The sequence below is a fragment of the Epinephelus fuscoguttatus genome, linkage group LG9, assembly GCF_011397635.1.
Source record: "Epinephelus fuscoguttatus linkage group LG9, E.fuscoguttatus.final_Chr_v1".
In the NCBI taxonomy this organism is placed as follows: Eukaryota; Metazoa; Chordata; class Actinopteri; order Perciformes; family Serranidae; genus Epinephelus; species Epinephelus fuscoguttatus.
In genome coordinates this window covers 37,807,163-37,827,568 of record NC_064760.1, presented here as the reverse complement: position 1 = coordinate 37,827,568, position 20,406 = coordinate 37,807,163, and the positions used below count along the sequence as shown (strand labels likewise).

The following is a 20,406-nucleotide window of genomic DNA, read 5'->3' as shown; positions in this document are numbered from 1 at the left end:
ATGTCTGTAAATGTTAACATCATTTTCTTGACCTCAAATAATTAGGGCTGGGCAGCTCTGCTCTTGTATTTCCCAAAGCTCTTCTTCTTCTTCCTTCCCATGCATGAAAATAAACAACTCTTTGCAGCTTGGTCCAGTCCTATGCCTGATGGTGCTGCTTCAAACTTTAAAACTTCGTAATAAACCAGTCGAACATGCTACGACTTTGCATCTTTTACCAAAAAGTTATGTCCAAGGGGGCAGAAATGTTATTATCTTTGAGCTGCAGGAATTATGATTTCCATCACTGTTTTTCTCGAAAACTGTAAAACTAAAATAACCCTTATCTCCTCCCACATTTTTCACTTAATTGACACCAAATCCGCTACACGGCATCTTCAGACTCTCCAGCACAAACAATCCCACCAGATTTTTGAGTTATCAATAACTGAGCATCAAAATGTTTTAGTGTGAACAGCCACTACAAATTCTCGCTAAATAAATCAATGTTTATGGAAAAAAAGACTATATGTTCATGTCATGGTAGAAGTAGTGTGGTATATTTCAGATTTGTATCTAAGAAACTTATGACAGTAGTTTGTATTAGTAATTATGTCCTCATGTAAGCTACAAAAGTCAATGGAACAAAGAGCATCTTTAAACTGTCACTTATGGAGCAACCTATTTAAAAACAAAAAATAGAAACATCTTTGTTGTCTATATGAAGTACAAAAATACTCTTATTTACTCTTATGAGAAGTCTTATTCTCATTCTCGTTAACTGAATTTCTGACACTAGTTTGAAATCTGCCTTTATACGCAGGACTGGTAATTTTCAAGGTCACAGTGTGAAGCTAACTTCTGGTTTCTCACTTGGCTGGTAGCTCAACAGGATCATGACTTGCCCTTGGTGTCTGAGGCTGTGAGTTTGAGCCCTGGGTGATGCAGAATAAACATGCTAATGCCTACTCAGGCATTGTGCTGTGTGAATTAGAGATACGATTTCTATTTATTGTTAATTCTATTTTGAATTATCAATTGTCTTCCTGCTACTCTTTCTCCTCCTTCTTCTTCCTCCAAATCCAGCAGATACAATTCAATTTAAAAACCGGTGGCTCTGTGTAATGTTGAGTTGAACTGTTGAATGTAAGTGTTTGCTTGTTATTGTTGGGACTGACACCCAACAGAGCTGATCATTTCAGTGGTGAATGTGTGTTACCTGTAGAGTGTCTTCCTGCGCTCTTGTCTTGGGTTCTCTGACATGACGAGGTCTTGGCTCACTCCACTGCATGTCGTCACCTAAACCAGGACAGACAAATTCAGTCTCAACTCACAGGTATCATCCTCGTTCCTATCACCTCATGGGTGATAAAACTGTAGAGCGAATCAAAGTGGAATCAAAAACCACTGTCTGTCACTGCCATGTTGCCAAAACCTTCAGCAGTCCCTCCAGTCTCAGGCAGCAGCTCGCTGCAGGTATCATCTTGAAAATGGGGTTAAATCTAAATGTGTCATAATTACATTTATGTCAGGGGAAATTCTTTTTTCACTATAAATGTGGATCTCCTTGAAAAGCAAAGACTAAATGAGAATTTATTATCGAAGGGAGTCTGCAGGGATCTCATTATTGGATTCATTCCCATTCTTCTGGCTATAATTTAATGAAAAGCATCTCAAACTGTTATTTATTTCATTTCACTACACTCATTTATTTCTCCTTCTTTGTTTTTTAGAACTTGAGTAACGATCATCTCCATTCATTATCCTCAAATTATCTTCATCTCTGTTTAAATGGGAGAATAACAATAGGTTACTCAAGCTTTTCCACTGTACATATTTGACTTCTCTTCTCCGTTGAGGACGATCCTGAATGACATGAAATCAATGAAGAAACATGAATGACAGCCAATAATAATTACTGCCTACCTTTATACCCTCCTCTTCCTCTCCCTCCTCGTCCCCGCGGCCCTCCTCCGCCCGCTCTCTTCCGCCCATCTGTCCGTCTGGGCAGGGTCCCTCCTCCTGTCATAAGCTCCTCGGTGGGGGCCAACGACCAATCACTGAGCTCGTCTCTGTGGTCTGACTCCGTCTCTGAAGCATTGGATGCCTCCGAGTTGGTGCCTGGGGGGACGGCGCACACGAGTCAAACTTCATTAAACTGCCTCAGCGAGACATTGTGGAATTAAGAATTAAATAATTGTTTCACCAGGATGGATGGATGGATGGATACTTTACTGATCCCGAGGGATATTTAGGCACCCAGTACCATACGTAAACACAGATCAACATACGAACAGAGAATGTAAGCTTAAGAATAAAAACATAACATTTTGTTTAAGAAAAACTCTCCATTCAGTACTGATATCCTTGTACGAGCTGGATGTTTCATGTACTTCACATTGAAATAAAGGAAACACTTACTTTACCCTGAAAAAAGGACCACTGTTCACAAAAAGAGAGGTAATTACCTTTCATTAGATATGGCTGAAAATAACCTCGATCTAAACCAGAGAATCAGCTCTTTTGCTTAGTCATTGTGCCTTTACATCCGACCCAATGACACCACTTGCACTCCGCTAACCCCAACACTTGAGATGAGTATTTCATATTAAAGCTTCAGATCATTTAGTTGAGCTTTTATGTGTGCCAGCACAGTGCTTGAAAGCAAGATATAAATGTAACTGATTCAAACACATTTTAATGAATTCACTTGTTCTTTATCAAGGTTTAATCATTTTATTGTACCTGAGGCGAAAGCTGCACCTCCTCCTCTTCGCCCTCGTCCACCTCTTCCTCCCCCTCCTCCATAGGGTTTCCCTCCTCCGCCTCCTCCTGCTCCTCTCCCCATCCCCAGCCCCATGCCGTTATCGAACACGTAGGTTTTGTCTTTAAGGTTTCGGGGTCCCGTCCCTCCTCCTCCACCTCCCCCTCCTATCTGTCTCAGCTGCTCGTCGATCTGAAGACGCTCCAGACGAAGCTGATCCACCTCCTGTGGACATGAATAATAAGGAAAACACATTTTTACATGCACACAGGTAGTCTGGTTTTAAATATATATTGTAGCACCCTGGTAGAGCAGGTGAAGTGGAAAGTCTGTCTCCCAGCATTTACCATGGTAGCAAGTTTGTGGATATCAGACTCTGTCCACGCATTTTTTTGTAACATTACTGCCTCTGTTGTGTTTGCTATTGTGCTCTTGTGCTCCCACTGTTTCTACAGTATATCAATTGTTATTTCAGTCAGTATAAGGGGCAAATATAGTTTGAGTATGAATGTTATTGTGTGTGGGTTTGGTGACATTCCTTCTGATGCAGGATCTACACCATACACTACTGACTTCCAGGAGATGACTCCCTTAACTGGGCTCTGAACTGGATCTTAATTTGTAAGAACCCAGAGCACTTACAGTAAGGCTGGTTCTTTTATCAGTATTTGAAGAAAACAGTGAGTGAAATTAGTGGATCAGAAAAATGGGTTTAGGTGTAATTCAGGGTTGTACACGCAGTCTCTCCTCTCTGTATTTTTCTCTCCTGCTCCCTGTGTCGGTAGCTCATTTTTAAAATCTGAGCTGAATTAGTAGATCATATGCTATTTGAAAACAGATACACTTGTTGCATTAACTGGATGATTAATAACTATGCTGGATGTGGTTCTTCATCTGATTACCTGTAAAGCAAAGGGGGGAACTGATAAAAAATGTGCCCATTGCGTTACTGTTTTTGAGGACTTCATTATAATGTTATGATGGTTATCATCGTAAGTTTTCTTCTACTGACTAATGAGAGGTGAGAAGGCACTTCAGAACATGGCAGGCAGTGATCAGGATACAACCAATGATTAACATCTGCAGGTTTCTTAAAATCTTATGATGATGTGCAAATAAATACTATAATAATAGATACTCCAAAACCTAAATCTTTACTGGCATACAAATGTATATGCAAACACCCTCATCTTACAGAGGTCAACATTTGATTTATATGAACACAAAAGGTCAGCAGTGTGGCTAATATTTGTCACCAATAAGGCAGAAAAAATTCAACAGTTTGAGAAACATTTGCTTTCTTGCAGAGCCTTTGATGAGAACATCAATACTGCTCTCAAGTCTGTCCGTTAAATATGAAACTACAGCCAGGGGACAGTTAGCTTAGCGTGGGACAAAGAATAGAACGGGGGGACTTCAGGGTCAGAAATTAACACCTGCCAAGCGCCAAATACGGGTAAATTTTCCATGGGGCAAGTAAATCTCAGACGGCTATCCACCACACTGGCAAGTAAATGTTTGTACCAAAATAGTCATGTCATGTCATAATAAACTATGCTAAACTATGCTTTCTACTGCCTTTTGGTGTCATTCAGGGGCACACTGCTCTGTGGCTCATGTGCTGTCTGTTTCACACACGAAGCTGACCGTCTCCTTCCAACCTCTCCAAGTAACGAGTGTCATTAATACACATACTCCAGGCACAACATTTAGTTAGAAATAAACAAAACCAAAGTGAAATTGAAGGAAAACTGAAACAATTGCATGAGAGTCAATAGAGCACAGTCGTGCTGTTGTCAGATGCTGGTCTGAGCCAGCCCAATGCTATGCTATGATTGGTCAATCTCTGTGTCTGGGGGCGGGACTTGGTGGAGGGTCAATTTTACGGTGAACAAAGAGCATGGATACCAATGAGGCCAAGAGGCGAAGCTCTGTTGAATTTTTGCCAACAGCCACTAGGGGCGCTGCGGGAGCGCTGCCGCCATTTTGGACTGTTGAGCTTGGACTGTTGCGCTCAGACAACATGCAAGATGTCAAGGAGAGAGGAGAAAAAAGTAAAAGAAAACAGTGTAGTGCAATTAACAGCAACAACTATCAGTGGAACACCCCGCACCTGGCCTTCCACCGTTTCCCGAAGGATCCTGACAGGTAAGAACTCCTGAGGTGTAAGTTTTAAAGTGTTTTAATATCAATTTAATATGCCAGTTTTGGAGAGAAGATAACACTTATACTTATACTTATATTTATACTTATACACATATACATACACACACATATACATACACACACACACACACACATATATATATATATATATATACACATACATACATACACACACACACACACACATATACACACATATACATATATATACATATATATATATATATATGTATATACATATATATATTATATATATGGCCTCTTGGACCATTTATAGGCGTATGTTATGGACAACGAACACAGGTGCATTTTATTGATGGCATTTTGAATGCACAGAGATACCGTGACGAGATCCTGAGGCCCATTGTTGTGCCATTCATCCACGACCATCACCTCATGTTGCAGCATGATAATGCACGGCCCCATGTTGCAAGGATCTGTACACAATTCCTGGAAGCTGAAAACATCCCAGTTCTTGCATGGCCAGCATACTCACCGGACATGTCACCCACTGAGCATGTTTGGGATGCTCTGGATCGGCATATACGACAGCGTGTTCCAGTTCCTGCCAATATCCAGCAACTTCGCACAGCCATTGAAGAGGAGTGGACCAACATTCCACAGGCCACAATCAACAACCTGATCAACTCTATGCGAAGGAGATGCGTTGCACTGTGTGAGGCAAATGGTGGTCACACCAGATACTGACTGGTTTTCTGACCCCCCCCCCCCCCAGAGTGGCCTTTTATTGTGGCCAGCCTAAGGCAATAAAATGGCAATATTCATGCTGTCTAATCAGCATCTTGGTATGCCACACCTGTGAGGTGGGATGGATTATCTCGGCAAAGGAGAAGTGCTCACTAACACAGATTTAGACAGATTCGTGAACAATATTTGAGGGAAATGGTCTTTTGTGTATGTAGAAAAAGTTTTAGATCTTTGAGTTCAGCTCACGAAAAATGGGAGCAAAAACAAAAGTGTTGTGTTTATATTTTTGTTCAGTGTACTTCAGTTTGTCTGTGTGTTTTTGTATGCAAGCGGGTCTGCTGCGGTCTGCTGACAGTCCAAAATGGCGGCGGTAGGACAAAACCATGGGTGAGTCTGTTGCTATGGGGCATTCTATTGAGCTTCGCCTCTTGGTATCCATGCTCTTTGCGGTGAAGACAACACTCCAGGAAGTTACTGCTCCTAGCCAAGAAATAGCCTAGCACATAACCCTCCATAAAACATCTGTACAAAATGTTTGTGTGTGTATATCTTATTATATAATGATGAAAACTCTGTCTGTGGGTGTGTCTGTGAGTCTGTTCCACGTTTTTCTCCTCACTGACTTGGTCAATCCATGTGAAATTTGGCACAGTGGTAGAGGGTCATGGAGGATGTGAATGAACCAGTATTACATCAACTGACCAAAGGGGGGCGCTATAGCAACCAACTGAAATTGCAAAATTGCAAACTTTGAATGGGCATATCTCATGCCCCGTACGTTGTAGAGATGTGAAACTTTGCACAGAGATGCCTCTCCTCACGAGGAACAAATTTGCCTCAAGAACCCATAACTTCCGGTATATAGATTTTCCGCCATTTTGAATTTTTTGAAAAACATTTAAAATCGATCTCTTCCTAGGAAGTTTGACCGATCTCCATGAAACTCAGTGAACATAATCTAGGGACCAATATCTAAAGTTCCCTCTTGGCAAAAGTTGGAAAACTTACTAAAACTGAGCTTCTATAAGGCAATGAATATTGCGGAGGGCGTGGCTCATCACATAAAGGTGTGTAACATCTCAAGGGTTTCACCGATCACCACGCAACTTTGTAGGCATATGAGCACACATAATCTGAGGGGACCCCTCCATTATTGACCCCATCAAACAAAATGGGGGCGCTAGAGAGCTAATTTCTTATCTAGGCCTAACCACCATATTATATGATTTTTACTAAACTTGGTAGATATGTAGAACAGGATGCCTCAAGGTGACTGGAGAAATTTAACTCTAATTGGCAACTGGGTGGCGCTATAACAACACAAAAATGCTTCAAAATGGCTAAAATGCGACCGATCGCTGTGGCTCCCCCTGTGGCCCAATGTTGTTTTTTTTGTAATTTTTGGTATGACTAAGTCATGGTATGGTATGCTGTACAATCACGGAAACTGTCAGTGTGTCATTCTGTCTGTCCCACGTTTTTCTACTCACTGATGTGGTCAATCTATGTGAAACTGCACATAGGCATTGAGGATTGGCATAGGTAGAAGGTCACAAAGCTACCAATGGGTTTGGACTAGTATGTGTATATATACACAGTACAGGCCAAAAGTTTGGACACACCTTCTCATTCAATGCGTTTTCTTTATTTTCATGACTATTTACATTGTAGATTCTCACTGAAGGCATCAAAACTATGAATGAACACATGTGGAGTTATGTACTTAACAAAAAAAGGTGAAATAACTGAAAACATGTTTTATATTCTAGTTTCTTCAAAATAGCCACCCTTTGCTCTGATTACTGCTTTGCACACTCTTGGCATTCTCTCCATGAGCTTCAAGAGGTAGTCACCTGAAATGGTTTTCCAACAGTCTTGAAGGAGTTCCCAGAGGTGTTTAGCACTTGTTGGCCCCTTTGCCTTCACTCTGCGGTCCAGCTCACCCCAAACCATCTCGATTGGGTTCAGGTCCGGTGACTGTGGAGGCCAGGTCATCTGCCGCAGCACTCCATCACTCTCCTTCTTGGTCAAATAGCCCTTACACAGCCTGGAGGTGTGTTTGGGGTCATTGTCCTGTTGAAAAATAAATGATCGTTCAACTAAACGCAAACCGGATGGGATGGCATGTCGCTGCAGGATGCTGTGGTAGCCATGCTGGTTCAGTGTGCCTTCAATTTTGAATAAATCCCCAACAGTGTCACCAGCAAAACACCCCCACACCATCACACCTCCTCCTCCATGCTTCACAGTGGGAACCAGGCATGTGGAATCCATCCGTTCACCTTTTCTGCGTCTCACAAAGACACGGCGGTTGGAACCAAAGATGTCAAATTTGGACTCATCAGACCAAAGCACAGATTTCCACTGGTCTAATGTCCATTCCTTGTGTTTCTTGGCCCAAACAAATCTCTTCTGCTTGTTGCCTCTCCTTAGCAGTGGTTTCCTAGCAGCTATTTGACCATGAAGGCCTGATTCGCGCAGTCTCCTCTTAACAGTTGTTCTAGAGATGGGTCTGCTGCTAGAACTCTGTGTGGCATTCATCTGCTCTCTGATCTGAGCTGCTGTTAACTTGCGATTTCTGAGGCTGGTGACTCGGATGAACTTATCCTCAGAAGCAGAGGTGACTCTTGGTCTTCCTTTCCTGGGTCGGTCCTCATGTGTGCCAGTTTAGTTTGTAGCGCTTGATGGTTTTTGCGACTCCACTTGGGGACACATTTAAAGTTTTTGCAATTTTCCGGACTGACTGACCTTCATTTCTTAAAGTAATGATGGCCACTCGTTTTTCTTTAGTTAGCTGATTGGTTCTTGCCATAATATGAATTTTAACAGTTGTCCAATAGGGTTGTCGGCTGTGTATTAACCTGACTTCTGCACAACACAACTGATGGTCCCAACCCCATTGATAAAGCAAGAAATTCCACTAATTAACCCTGATAAGGCACACCTGTGAAGTGGAAACCATTTCAGGTGACTACCTCTTGAAGCTCATCGAGAGAATGCCAAGAGTGTGCAAAGCAGTAATCAGAGCATTATTTTGAAGAAACTAGAATATAAAACATGTTTTCAGTTATTTCACCTTTTTTTGTTAAGTACATAACTCCACATGTGTTCATTCATAGTTTTGATGCCTTCAGTGAGAATCTACAATGTAAATAGTCATGAAAATAAAGAAAATGCATTGAATGAGAAGGTGTGTCCAAACTTTTGGCCTGTACTGTGTATATATATATATATATATATATATATATATATATATAGAGAGAGAGAGAGAGAGAGAGAGAGATACATATACACACACACACACACATATATATACAAATATATATACACACATACATACATACATACATATACACACACACACATATATGTATATATGTATATATGTTATGTACATGTAGTGAGCTTTAGAAGGGCTAGTAGGCATTTTTTCAATTTCCAGTATTTTCTGCTAAGTTACACTAACTGTCTCCTGGTGGTAGCTTCACATTTTACAGATGTGAGAGTGGTATCAATCTTCTCATTAACTCTCAGCAAGAAAGCAAATAATGCAGAACTATTCCTTTATACATTTGTGTGTATGTATTCAAAATGCCTGAGTACTATAATGCTTATGTGGAAAAAAACATTTTTTGGTCATTGTGATTACTTAAAAAAGCCCACAAATAGTTCCTGTTTTAATATTTTACTGTTAGGACTTGCACACAGCATGGGGAAAAATGTGACAAAAGCATGAGCTTAGATTTTTCTGGTAAACATATTCTCTTTTGTTAAAGCAAATATAGTGACTTTTTTTTTTTAAAGATTATTTTTATGGGCTTTTTGCCTTTAATTGACAGGACAGTGTGTGAAATGGGGAGAAAGAGAAAGTGGGTGGTGACTTGCAGCACAGGGCCGCAGGCCAGACTCGAGCCTGCGGCCGCTGCAGCAGGGCACATGCCTCTGTACACGGGGCGTCTGCACTATCCACTACTCTACTGACGCCCCATATAGTGACATGTTAGGTTATAGTCAAAGGGATTTGTCTAAAATGAAAACTGCTGATACAAGATACTGTGATTACTGATAATTATATGTACCTTAAGGTAGTTGAGGTGATAGTCCAGCAGTACTGTAGCATTGGAGATGCTTTCCTTGGTCCCAACAAATACAAATGGCACCATCCCCTGTGAGAGAGAGAAAGAGAGAGAAAGAGAGATTCACTTCTCTTTTCTTTAATATGATCTATTCTCAAAGCAGAGGTCAATGTTTCAGGGATATGAGGGTTAAAAACAAAGTTCAGCCATTTACTGTGTTTTCTTTCCCACTCACCTCATCTGCAGCCGCTGCTGCTGCTGCTGAGGGCTTTTTGTCATTCTCAGGCTCAATACGAACCCGAACCACCCCAGACTTATCAACCACTTCCTGGATCAGTTTGCCGTTTTTGCCTATCACCTTCCCTGTAAGGGCAAAAACATCATTAGTCAGAGTCTGTTAGGACTTTGAAGTTCATTCATCTGGCTAATTCCTAAGTAAACTCAAGTCACTGCATGAATAACCTCACTGTCTCAGTTGGGGGATTTTCTCACCTACTAAGTTCCGGGGAACTTTGATAACATCTTCAGAGAACTCCAGGAAACTCCTCGCCATACGGACAGCATCCTGGTCCTTTGACAAACAACAAGAACAAAACAAATGTACTGTAACGTCTGTGCACCTTTATCATAACAATATAAGTAAAAGCAAGCTCTGAAACATGTTTTACCAGATCATACAGCCTATATAGCAGGTAAAAATCTCTACACTCATGTCTGTATAGTAACAGCACACATGGACATATCTATTAGAGTGTCAGTTCACTTATGTATTAGATATCCTACCTCTCCGTATATGTGAAAGGTGCACGTCTCCTCGTCCAGGTCTATGTTAGTCACTCCAGGGACTTTACGTGCTTGCTGTATGTTGGCCCCATGAGTCCCGATGGCCAGACCCATTAGATCATCCCGGACTGCAAACTGTTCATGAAACCGTGACGCCAACTGTCTGGAACTCTGCAGAAACATAATCAGAGGAACAAACAGAAAAACATGAACAAAAACATTATAACAGAGTGTGTAGGAATTATGTGATTCCTGAAAATAAAATGAAATTCAAAATGATTAAATTATACAAAGAAGAACACACATATATTTGAAGTTACAGTTGTCTGTAAGCCTCATTGTGTGTGTGTGTGTGTGTGTGTGTGTGTGTGTGTGTGTGAATATCTACCTCCAGTTGTCTGTTGGCCTCTTCGTTCCTCAGCATGAGAGACAGTTTGGTGCGGAGGCTCCTGAAGTGCATGTCACTCATCATATTGGCCCGCTTTGTTGTGACCTCATTCACAGACTGCAAGAACAATAAAAGGTTTATTAACACAAAGCATCTGAGTTTAGGATTTGATTGTTTAAAGTCACACTGCAGGGTGTCCCAATCAGACTGTATCAATGGATGAGTAAAGAATTGGACTATATGTATAAAAAGTACTTTAAGCAATGGTTAGACCACTTTTGTCTTTATGTTTTTAAATCTACAGTTGGTGACTATAAAAGTAATATTTGTCATTTTTTTCTGAATCTGTCACCATATTCACACAGTAACACTTGAGACAGATAATATCTAAAAAAAAAAATCACGTTCGTCTGCTTCCTCATACTGCTGCTAATGGCAACAGGCCTTTTTCACAGCAGGCATTTTAACATGTGATAGTAGAAGACACACAGGTGTATCTAATAACATTATTAATAGCTGCATTCCATTTCAGGGAGGTCCTGGTATTGTGCATGCTGGCTCACTGAAATAGCTCACAGGCACACTTAATGAAACTGAGTCATTATTAATGCCATCATTTTCACCTGCGCATTTCCTACTATGACAAGTCAAAATATCTGCTGTGGAAAAGATACACTGCTATAATTTATGGCGGGTAAACGAAACCAACCGCGTCTCTAACACAGCTGTCAATCACTGCTCATGAACTGCGGTTAAACTGTCAAAGTACGCGGCACTGATCAAATACAAATTAAGATTCTGTTACTACATTACCTATTTCTCACCTTAAATATTTTCAGAAACCTTTTAGTGTGCTGCTTAGCTGTAAAATGAGAAAGTGCGTGACCCAGCTGTCATGTTGGATGTGGTCAAACCAAAAGCAGGCACCACCCACTGGCCAGAGCAAACTTTCTCATCTTACAGTTAAACAGTACATTAAAGACAATGCAGTAATACAGACTTGGTTTATGTTTGATCAGCACAGCCTAGTTTGACAGTTTAACCAGAGCTCAGGAGCAGTAACTGACATGAATGACAGCTGCCTTGGAGACTACTTGGCTCTGATTGATTGTTTTCCAAAAGGTGCGATTGATTTTAACAAATGCCACTAGAAGCACTATGAGGAGGGACAGGAACATGATTTTTTTCACAGATTATCTGTCTCATGTATTACTGTCAGGATATTGAGACAGTTTCAGCACAAATAACAACAAATTATTTTTATAAAAGTTACCAGCTCTGGCTTCAAGTTAAAAAGTTGTTCAACCAACCAAAATGACCAGCTGCTTTTTCTCTGAGTCGTAGGTGACATTAAACGCTCCCACAGCCTTTTTAAAGTCCTTGTGCGCTGATTCCTTGGAGCACCTGTAAACACACAGATTCATGTCACGTTAATTTATGTCCCTAAATGATTCAGTAATCATTACTGACTATGGATTTAGTGGCATGTTTGAACATACCTACAATTCATTTCTGTGTATTTCTGTAAAGCTGAGACACAGTCTAATAAGGCTATATTTAGTCTTTTCGGAGCCTAATACAAATGTGCATATGTAGCCCACTTATAGCATTTATTAAAGGCGTATGAGAGTTTGATTCTTACATTAACAGGTTTTACAGGATAAAACCTACAGTATGTGACTCACACCTCAAACTGCTGCTGCAGTGCTGCATTAGTGGCATATACAGTACCACTCCTTACTGCCAGCATTGACACAGTGTCATCTATAAACACCCAGACACTGTGCTCCTCTGACAGATAAGGCTACACATCAGCAGGTTCTGTTTAAAAGTTGTATCCTCCTGACAAGGTACTGACCCGTGTAGGCAACAGTCACCTAGTTTAACACCTTGGGTTATGCTAAGCTTGCAGACTGCCTTCACGAAAACCAGTCATTTAATGCTACCATGGCCCGGCAGCTGGTGGAGAACCCTAATTGCTTTTAAACTGAAATTCTCTTGAAATGTCAAACTGTGAAATATTCTGGTGTTTGTGCTTTTCCCCCCTCTCCTCTTTGCTTCACTTTCAACTTGCACAGTCAATACTGGGCCCAAGTTCTAAGCACAAAGCCTGCTGGAATTGATCTAACCAAAAGGCTACTCACATGCCTTGAGGTGTATTTGCGAGACATAAAAGTTTCATATCAAACTTACATCTGCCGTAGATCCTCAGGTACATCCAGTCTGATCTTGATGAAGGTGGTTTTGGTGGCTGGTTTATTTGGGTTGACCGGCCGTAACCGCTCCAGCGTCACTATCTCATTTAATGTAGCGTCACATGCGGCATACTCTATTACGTAAAACTGGAGATACAAAGAGACGAGGAAATGTCAGTTCCAATTTTTGCACATTACGAAAAGCAAAATGTGTGACAGCAGGGCTGAAAACGGTAAGTAACAACTGTGAGTGAATAAACATAATTTTTAATAACGCAACTAAAATGTTCTGGGGAGAAAGTGGGTAAGGAAAAAACAAAGAGAAAGGGAGATGGAGAAGGAGTGCTAGAGGCATCAAAGGACGGTTCATGAGATAAAGTGTAAAACCAGGCCAAAAAGAAAGAAATGGGGAGTAGGAAAAAAAGTGCTCACAGCAGTGAGACATGTCTGACAGGTTAGCTTAAATTGAATCTTACATGCACTCATTCTACAGTTGATGTTTATATCCTGATCACAGCAGTGAGACCTTGAACACAGGAAGTAAACTCACTAGTATCCACTATCAAAACTAACATCAGTCTCCAAAAAATGATGGCTGATTATCCACACTGAGTCACTTCAGGAACCTTAAAGGACATTTATATTTTTCTGGGTATTCTGAACCACTATGATATATGAACCACTGAAGACTGACTGATGTGAACATTGACGTTGTCACAACACTACTTTCTGCTGTTTCAATTTGACTGATATCCTGATACCCATCTCTGTATTGCTGAACGATACTGTAACCCAGACTTCGAAAGAGCCCTACCTCTCCTTTGACCATGCGAACCTTGGCCAGCCACCATCCACATGGCTCCTTGTCATTAGCCCTGGAATATACCTGGCAACACACACAAACACACGGCGTCAATTTCACAAAGCTTTCCACTCAATACCCAAACCTGAGATGATTATGATAACATCTGGAACAGAATACACAAATTCAGTGCACAGATTAACTGATGTGGGCTGATTTCTTTTTCAGTCATTTTAAAAAGCAGACTTTAAGTACTAAGGACACTTGAGGCCATATAAACATAGTACAAAAGAAAAAATAAATTATTTACTTGTATAACCATTATGAAATGAACGAATGCACTTTCTGGGATGATTTTTGAGAACGCGGGTGATTACACCATTATACCTCAAGATCGGGGACGGGTCGTCGTCGGTCAGGAAAATGCGGTCCGAGCCGTGCTCTAGTGTGCTCACCTGCGTGTGTGCGCTTTGTGTGTGTGTGTGGGTGTGTGCGCATTGCGCGATACAGAGGGCAGAGGAGAATTGTAAATGGCGGTGCGCCACTGCTAGTTGCATATAGGGGAAACACTGCTCTTTTTGGTATGAGTTCTTCTGGGTCATCGTGTACAGTTGCTTTGCTTTCAGGACTCTCTCTAGCAGCCATTCTCGCCTCTAAACTTTTCTATGCTCTCACTCTCACCCGCTCAAGCGTGCCTGTGGTGTGCAGCGGTGAAATGGGTCCCCACTGAAACACTTTCCCACCGCGCACGTTCCGGGCATTGTTTGGGCTATTCACCGGCATTGCGGTATATGAAAAATTCATATCATAATGAAACTAAATACCGGTTTTCGGTACAAACCGGTATACTACCCGGCCCTATTTATTATCCCTTTTTATTTCCACATCCTACTCGAGGCTTTCCTTATGATCACAGGTGCATGTTTACTTATTCCTATGATGAACAACATAAACTGCAGGAAGATTAAAAAAAAATCAGAGTTCAACCTCTTATTTCTGGTTTGAAAATCTCTAAAATGGAAAACAATAAGCCTAACGAATCAGCAGAATTTTATTCTATAGCATTTCTTCTCTTGCACTCCAACTGGACTGTCTCTGCTTTCTACATAAACCACATCTGACGGTAATGTTCATATTCTGAGACAGTGAAAGTGAAAGTATTGAATCAGTCCCACCTCGACCTCATCACTCTCATTTATCTCCTTGCAGAACCCTGTTGGTGGAGGAAAACGCACGTCCTGGAATGGGATTTGACGCTCTGGCTGCCAGCTGGGACAGAGGAACACATACACATTTACAAAGGTAAGTGTGAATTTCTTCACTGGCAAAGGTAACATTTTACAGTATATTATATTTGGTGTTGTATGCACGTCACTCACTTGTTTTCAAATGCCACAGTGACTGATCCTTCATGAACATCCTTCACAAAGGCCTACAAGAATCACAGAGGATAAATAACAAATGTTAGAATAACCAGGGTTTGACATTCCTGTTTAAATGGTCAACACAGCTTATTACTGGCATCAAGCATGCAAACGGGTTACAGTTCTGCTACCAAACCCTGACCCAAGCCCAAAGCTCAATGCAACACAACAGTCAAAATTCTTCTTTTTGGGCTTGAGTCAGGTTTGGCTCTCTCTCTCTGATTGTACACACAGTCTGCGTCCATGTGTGTCAAGTACTGCAAGTAGGACATGCAATGCCTAGAAGGAAAAGAGAGAGACGGCGTGCCGACTCTATGGTTTGCTTTAGCCTGACAAGATAACGGTCAGCAATGCACAAAAAGAAGCAAAGATTTCGAAAAGGAGAGGTTCACAAAATCTCCAGTGATTCAGGAAAAGCTTTTCTACTGCACTAACATGACCTGCTTGACCCTTGGCCATGCCTGTACAAAACTCCTTACACATTTGTGACTTAAAGGGAGACAATTTAGTTTGATATTATAAACTAAACTACTATAAACAGGTAAGGTAGGTGGTTTAGTATGAGATGCTTTAGTGGTGTGCTGGCAGTAATGTGCCATGTGTGGTGTAACTGCCACTAAAGACGTTAAGAGAAATGGCTAACTGGTTTTTATTTAAAAGCAACAGTTGTGGAGCTCTGAGAAGTTAAACCATTTATTGGTTTTATTAGTATTAATTTAAGGGATTTTGGCACATAATCAGCTTCCCTTTCTTTCCACAGAAGCTAACTATAAATTGCCCACATCACAGGAGGATTTACTGCAAGAAAAAGTGGAGAGAAAGTCTTCTTAGAGCAGGAGACACTTTTTATATGAAACAGTAAAATTCAACTGAAAAAAAAAAAAAAAAAGTATTTATTGCAAACTACCTGCCTCATTCGTGAAATTATGAGTCTTGTACCACTCTGTTTCTTAAAGACAAGAGTAATGCCAGAGACATGACTATCCTTCATTAGGTAACAATGATAACTAAACACTCATTCATCACTAACAGACAATCTAACAACTTGTTGACAAATGGTTAAGTCGACCAAAACTAACACAATCACTCACAAATAAAAAGTAAAACTCTTTCAGCTGCGTTCAGGTCCAAAGCTGTTCTGTTCATCAACAAACACCTCCCACCTATTTGGCTCTAATAAACCCTGTATATGTGCCAAATTTACCACTTCTGGGATTTGCATCCTGGACCCAGGAATCCACTTTCCTGTCAAATGAACTACTGTACAGTACAAGTGTGGCGGAGTGAGAAACACACCTCTCTATCCCAAAGCTCCATGTAGAAGGTGGGGATTTAGGACATGTAAGAAGTGAGTGACCTATTCCACAGGTCACAGCTAAAAACATTGAATCTCAATGCAGAGCACCAGAGCACATGAACAATAGTCCAAGAAAGCTATCTAGCTTATGATATTGACATTATACTTATTTCAAGAGTGCCTTTGTCATTTCAATGAACAAACTCAGAGACTGGCTCAAAGCTTGTGAATGCACCTCTGCATCACAGCCCTCATCAGTATTTTTTCCAGCAATCCAAATACAGTAGAATTAAATGAAAACAAAATGGCTGCTCAAGCAGCAAAGGTTGAACAGTTGGCAAAGTGATGATGAAAACTGCATTTTTTAAGGGAACCTACTCTGAAAATTGCCTTTTAGTGTTACAATTTAATTTCAACTATAATACCACCTGCCAAACCATAAAACTGATTTCAAACAGTACGCCAAAAAACACATCAAACACATCTTTGCATCTAAAAAACTGTGTCTGGCCAGTGCCACGCCCAACTAAGAGACAAAGTCCATCCACTGTTGATGTCGCCACCTATAACTCCAGGAAAGTCCAAAGTGTAAACTTTTTCTTTACACAATTTGCTGGCACTGAATGCAGCATGAGAGTCCATAATGAACATTGCTACAGTGTAGTGCAGGTTGGCAGGATGGTTTGCAGGCCGACTCAACACTCATTAAGTCTCAAAATGCTCTCTGATGATGCTACTGCACATTCCATTATTCCTTACGCTGGGTTGGTAATAACATGGCCTCTACTTCTAGAAAGATTGCAATGCTTTAAAAGCAATCAATAATTAATCTTATTAACTGTGCAACCAAACTAGTAGAGCTACTGTTGATCTACATCTTTACATACTGGTCTGCTACGCACTGTCGAACTTGAAGTAGACAGACAGCGGATGGGAGCTGGTGTTATTTCATTTACTGTTACCATCTCTCTTAGATCTGCTAAAGATACATTCACGTGAATGCATCAATTATATAGGTGATCATTTTCCTTCCTTCTGTCTTTCCTACAGCATTTCTTTTTGTAATGAGTAACATTGTTATCACTTCAGTTACCTCAGTGTGATCTATTTCAAAACGTTTTTTTAAGTCATACGATTCTTTTCATTGTGGTACAGTTTATGTTACTATGATGAATGATTTAAGTGCTTTTTCAAACGCATATCATAAGATCAACACCTGTATATCAACATCTATCAGCACGACTCAACCCCTACCTTGAAACAGACACACTCCTAGCAGACTCCTTGTAGTATAACATCATCAAACAGTCAATGCATTAACGTTACTGACCCAAACTCCTGTTTGACCTACTTGTTCACTTTCGTCTTCAGAATAATCCCCCAAATCTCAGCAGCCTTCATAAAACAAAAGGTACCTGCTCACCAGGTAAACATACAGGCAAAGTAAAACAGCACCCAAATTTGCTTCTGTTATCCTGAATTAAGTTAGCTGTTAACGTTACTTTGAAAACCACAAATCATGAACGAAATTTAGAACTCGTGCCTCTGCGACCAACCCCTGCCCATCAATTCACAGGTGACAATCACCTACGATAATTACATTGGCTTGGCGACGTCATTATCGTGAATAAATCAAAAATGTAGCTAGCAGCACTCAGGTTACAGCAGCATCTTCACGTTAGCTTTGTTTACAGATTTTCAGCCTCCACGTCCCGGTGGAGGCTGGACAGCAGCACTGAGGCCCGGACATACAAGCAGGTATCTCTCCGCTAACGGTCGTCCGGCTAACGTTATACACTTTCATGTAAGTGAGCCAAACGTTTGCTCGTGGTGGAGCAGCTGAGAGGACAAAGCTCGGCAAAAGTCACCAACTTACCTTATAAAAGGCCCCACTTGTTCCCCTCACTTCCACGACTAGTTCATCCATGACGCAAGTTACTACAGCTCGCTAGCTAGCTAACTACCGTTAGCGACGTTAGTAGCTAGCTAGCTAGCTGGCTAGCCTGACGCTAGCCAAGGCAGAGCTTGCTATCGTTGGCTTCGCTAGCTAGCCGAAATAGCCTGCCAGTTGGATGCGAGAAGAGGCCACGGTAAATGTGTGTGACCGTACTGTTGCTTCCCGTTTTGCACCGTCTATGAATCTTGCGTTTGTTTCTTGCAGTTTTGCAATTCCGGATGTATGATAAATCAGAGGCGAGTTATGTAGCAGGCTGTGTTAGCTTGCACTAGCTAGTTATGTTAATGTTGTGTGATTAGTGGTGGAGCAGCTACTGCTGGTTGCATCTCTCCATGTGACGTCTCCGCGTTCTTCCTCTGCTGAAATCTGAGGATGGTTGCACTCACCGAAGCCTATTGCTGCTCTCCACAGGTAATAGATAGGAATGTCTACTTCACAGAGCAGGATATTTCATCTAAATAAAAATGACTATTGTGTTTATCCTGTAATGAACCCAAGTCCTTCTTGTCAACATGAATCAGACCAGACAGTATTATTCCAGCATTATATCCCAATCACTGACTCCCAGAGCCCAGACTTCTGTAAGGGGGTCCAGTGAGATCTTCCCCCGAGATTTTTTATTTTATTTTTTATGATAAGCTCTATTTTTTTTATTTTATTTCCCAGATTAATCATGAATTATGATGTTTAAAATATTAGTAGTTATTAGTAATCAGTAATGAGTAGAAACAGAATACCTTGCAACTGCTACCATTAAAATATAGAAAATGTAAGGTACTTTTACTTGAGTATTTCCATTTTATCCTACTTTATACTTACACTTCTCTACATCTCAGAGGGAAATATAGTACTTTTTATTCCACTACATTTATTTGTTTACTTTAGTTACTTTAAAGGCTTATGTTATTAATACAAAATAATCAACTAATAAATGATGATGTCTAATTGTAGATAAAATTACCCAGAAGTATATAAAGCATTTAAAGTGAGCTCCATTTTTACCAGCTGCAACATTAACGTGATTACCGGTGTGCTCTCTCTCTTGCACGTGATCACACAAAATGTGCGGCTTGGATGACACCAAGGACCCAAAACCTGCGTTTTTGATCAGCAATATCTTGTTATTTTATTCTTATTTTTTTCTAAATGCTATTATTGATAGGCCTGTTAAATCAGCCATTGAAACAACAATAAAAGACACACCTGTAACAACAGAACTGGAGAAAGCAAAACATAAACGGGATTAAGAGCTTAGAGGAGTAAGGTAAGCATCATACAAAGTAGGTCATGTAAAATGGAGGCAGGTAATACAATTAACAGACAATTGGGTTGTCATGTCATGATCTTTGGTTTCTTCCACTGTGGAGAACAAATGGTACCAAAGCCCTGCAAGAAACATTTTCTGTTCGTAAAATAATCAGTTATCAGTTTAATTTCTCATACCTGCTTTAGACACTTCAGACACTTTAACTATGATGAGTTTGTCAGTGCTCAGATTTTCCTACATCTTTTTGTATTTTCAGCCTTCTTCGCAACTTTTTGATAGGCTATTAAAATCACTTGTGCTCTGTTTCCAATCAGTTGTCCGTCTCTTGATAGCAGACTCGCCAAACCACATAATCCGCTCCAAGAATGTTCCCCCACACAATGGGCCTTTCTGGAATATCTCAACATAACTAAATTTATAACATGCCTCAAAACCCCCAAATTTGAATATCTTACCATATTCTCTAAGATGTCATGGCACACATTTTAAGACGTATTCAAAGACATCTGTAGATGCAGTTTGTCTCAGTGATGTTCTTTCACTGGTAGATCCAGAGGGTCAGTAAGACAAAGAAAATAATAATTTAATGAAAGGTTATCT

The 20,406-nt window shown here is 40.6% G+C and overlaps 1 protein-coding gene across 1 annotated transcript in view; it reads right to left on the bottom strand.

Annotated features, from left to right (window-relative positions):
- The window catches only part of fmr1 (fragile X messenger ribonucleoprotein 1), a 29,731-nt gene extending 10,843 nt beyond the window's left edge, over window positions 1–18,888 (bottom strand). The window contains exons 1-14 of the mRNA XM_049585834.1: window positions 18,459–18,888; window positions 15,241–15,293; window positions 15,037–15,130; window positions 13,874–13,945; window positions 13,058–13,206; window positions 12,175–12,268; window positions 10,865–10,981; window positions 10,477–10,647; window positions 10,186–10,264; window positions 9,929–10,056; window positions 9,697–9,783; window positions 2,725–2,968; window positions 1,906–2,100; window positions 1,199–1,278 (exon numbers count right to left, since the gene is read on the bottom strand). Coding sequence (XP_049441791.1) covers window positions 1,199–1,278; window positions 1,906–2,100; window positions 2,725–2,968; window positions 9,697–9,783; window positions 9,929–10,056; window positions 10,186–10,264; window positions 10,477–10,647; window positions 10,865–10,981; window positions 12,175–12,268; window positions 13,058–13,206; window positions 13,874–13,945; window positions 15,037–15,130; window positions 15,241–15,293; window positions 18,459–18,509 — 1,614 coding nt within the window. The 5' untranslated portion in view covers window positions 18,510–18,888. The remainder of the gene's footprint in view (window positions 1–1,198; window positions 1,279–1,905; window positions 2,101–2,724; window positions 2,969–9,696; window positions 9,784–9,928; window positions 10,057–10,185; window positions 10,265–10,476; window positions 10,648–10,864; window positions 10,982–12,174; window positions 12,269–13,057; window positions 13,207–13,873; window positions 13,946–15,036; window positions 15,131–15,240; window positions 15,294–18,458) is intronic.
- Window positions 18,889–20,406: the final 1,518 nt, after the last annotated feature.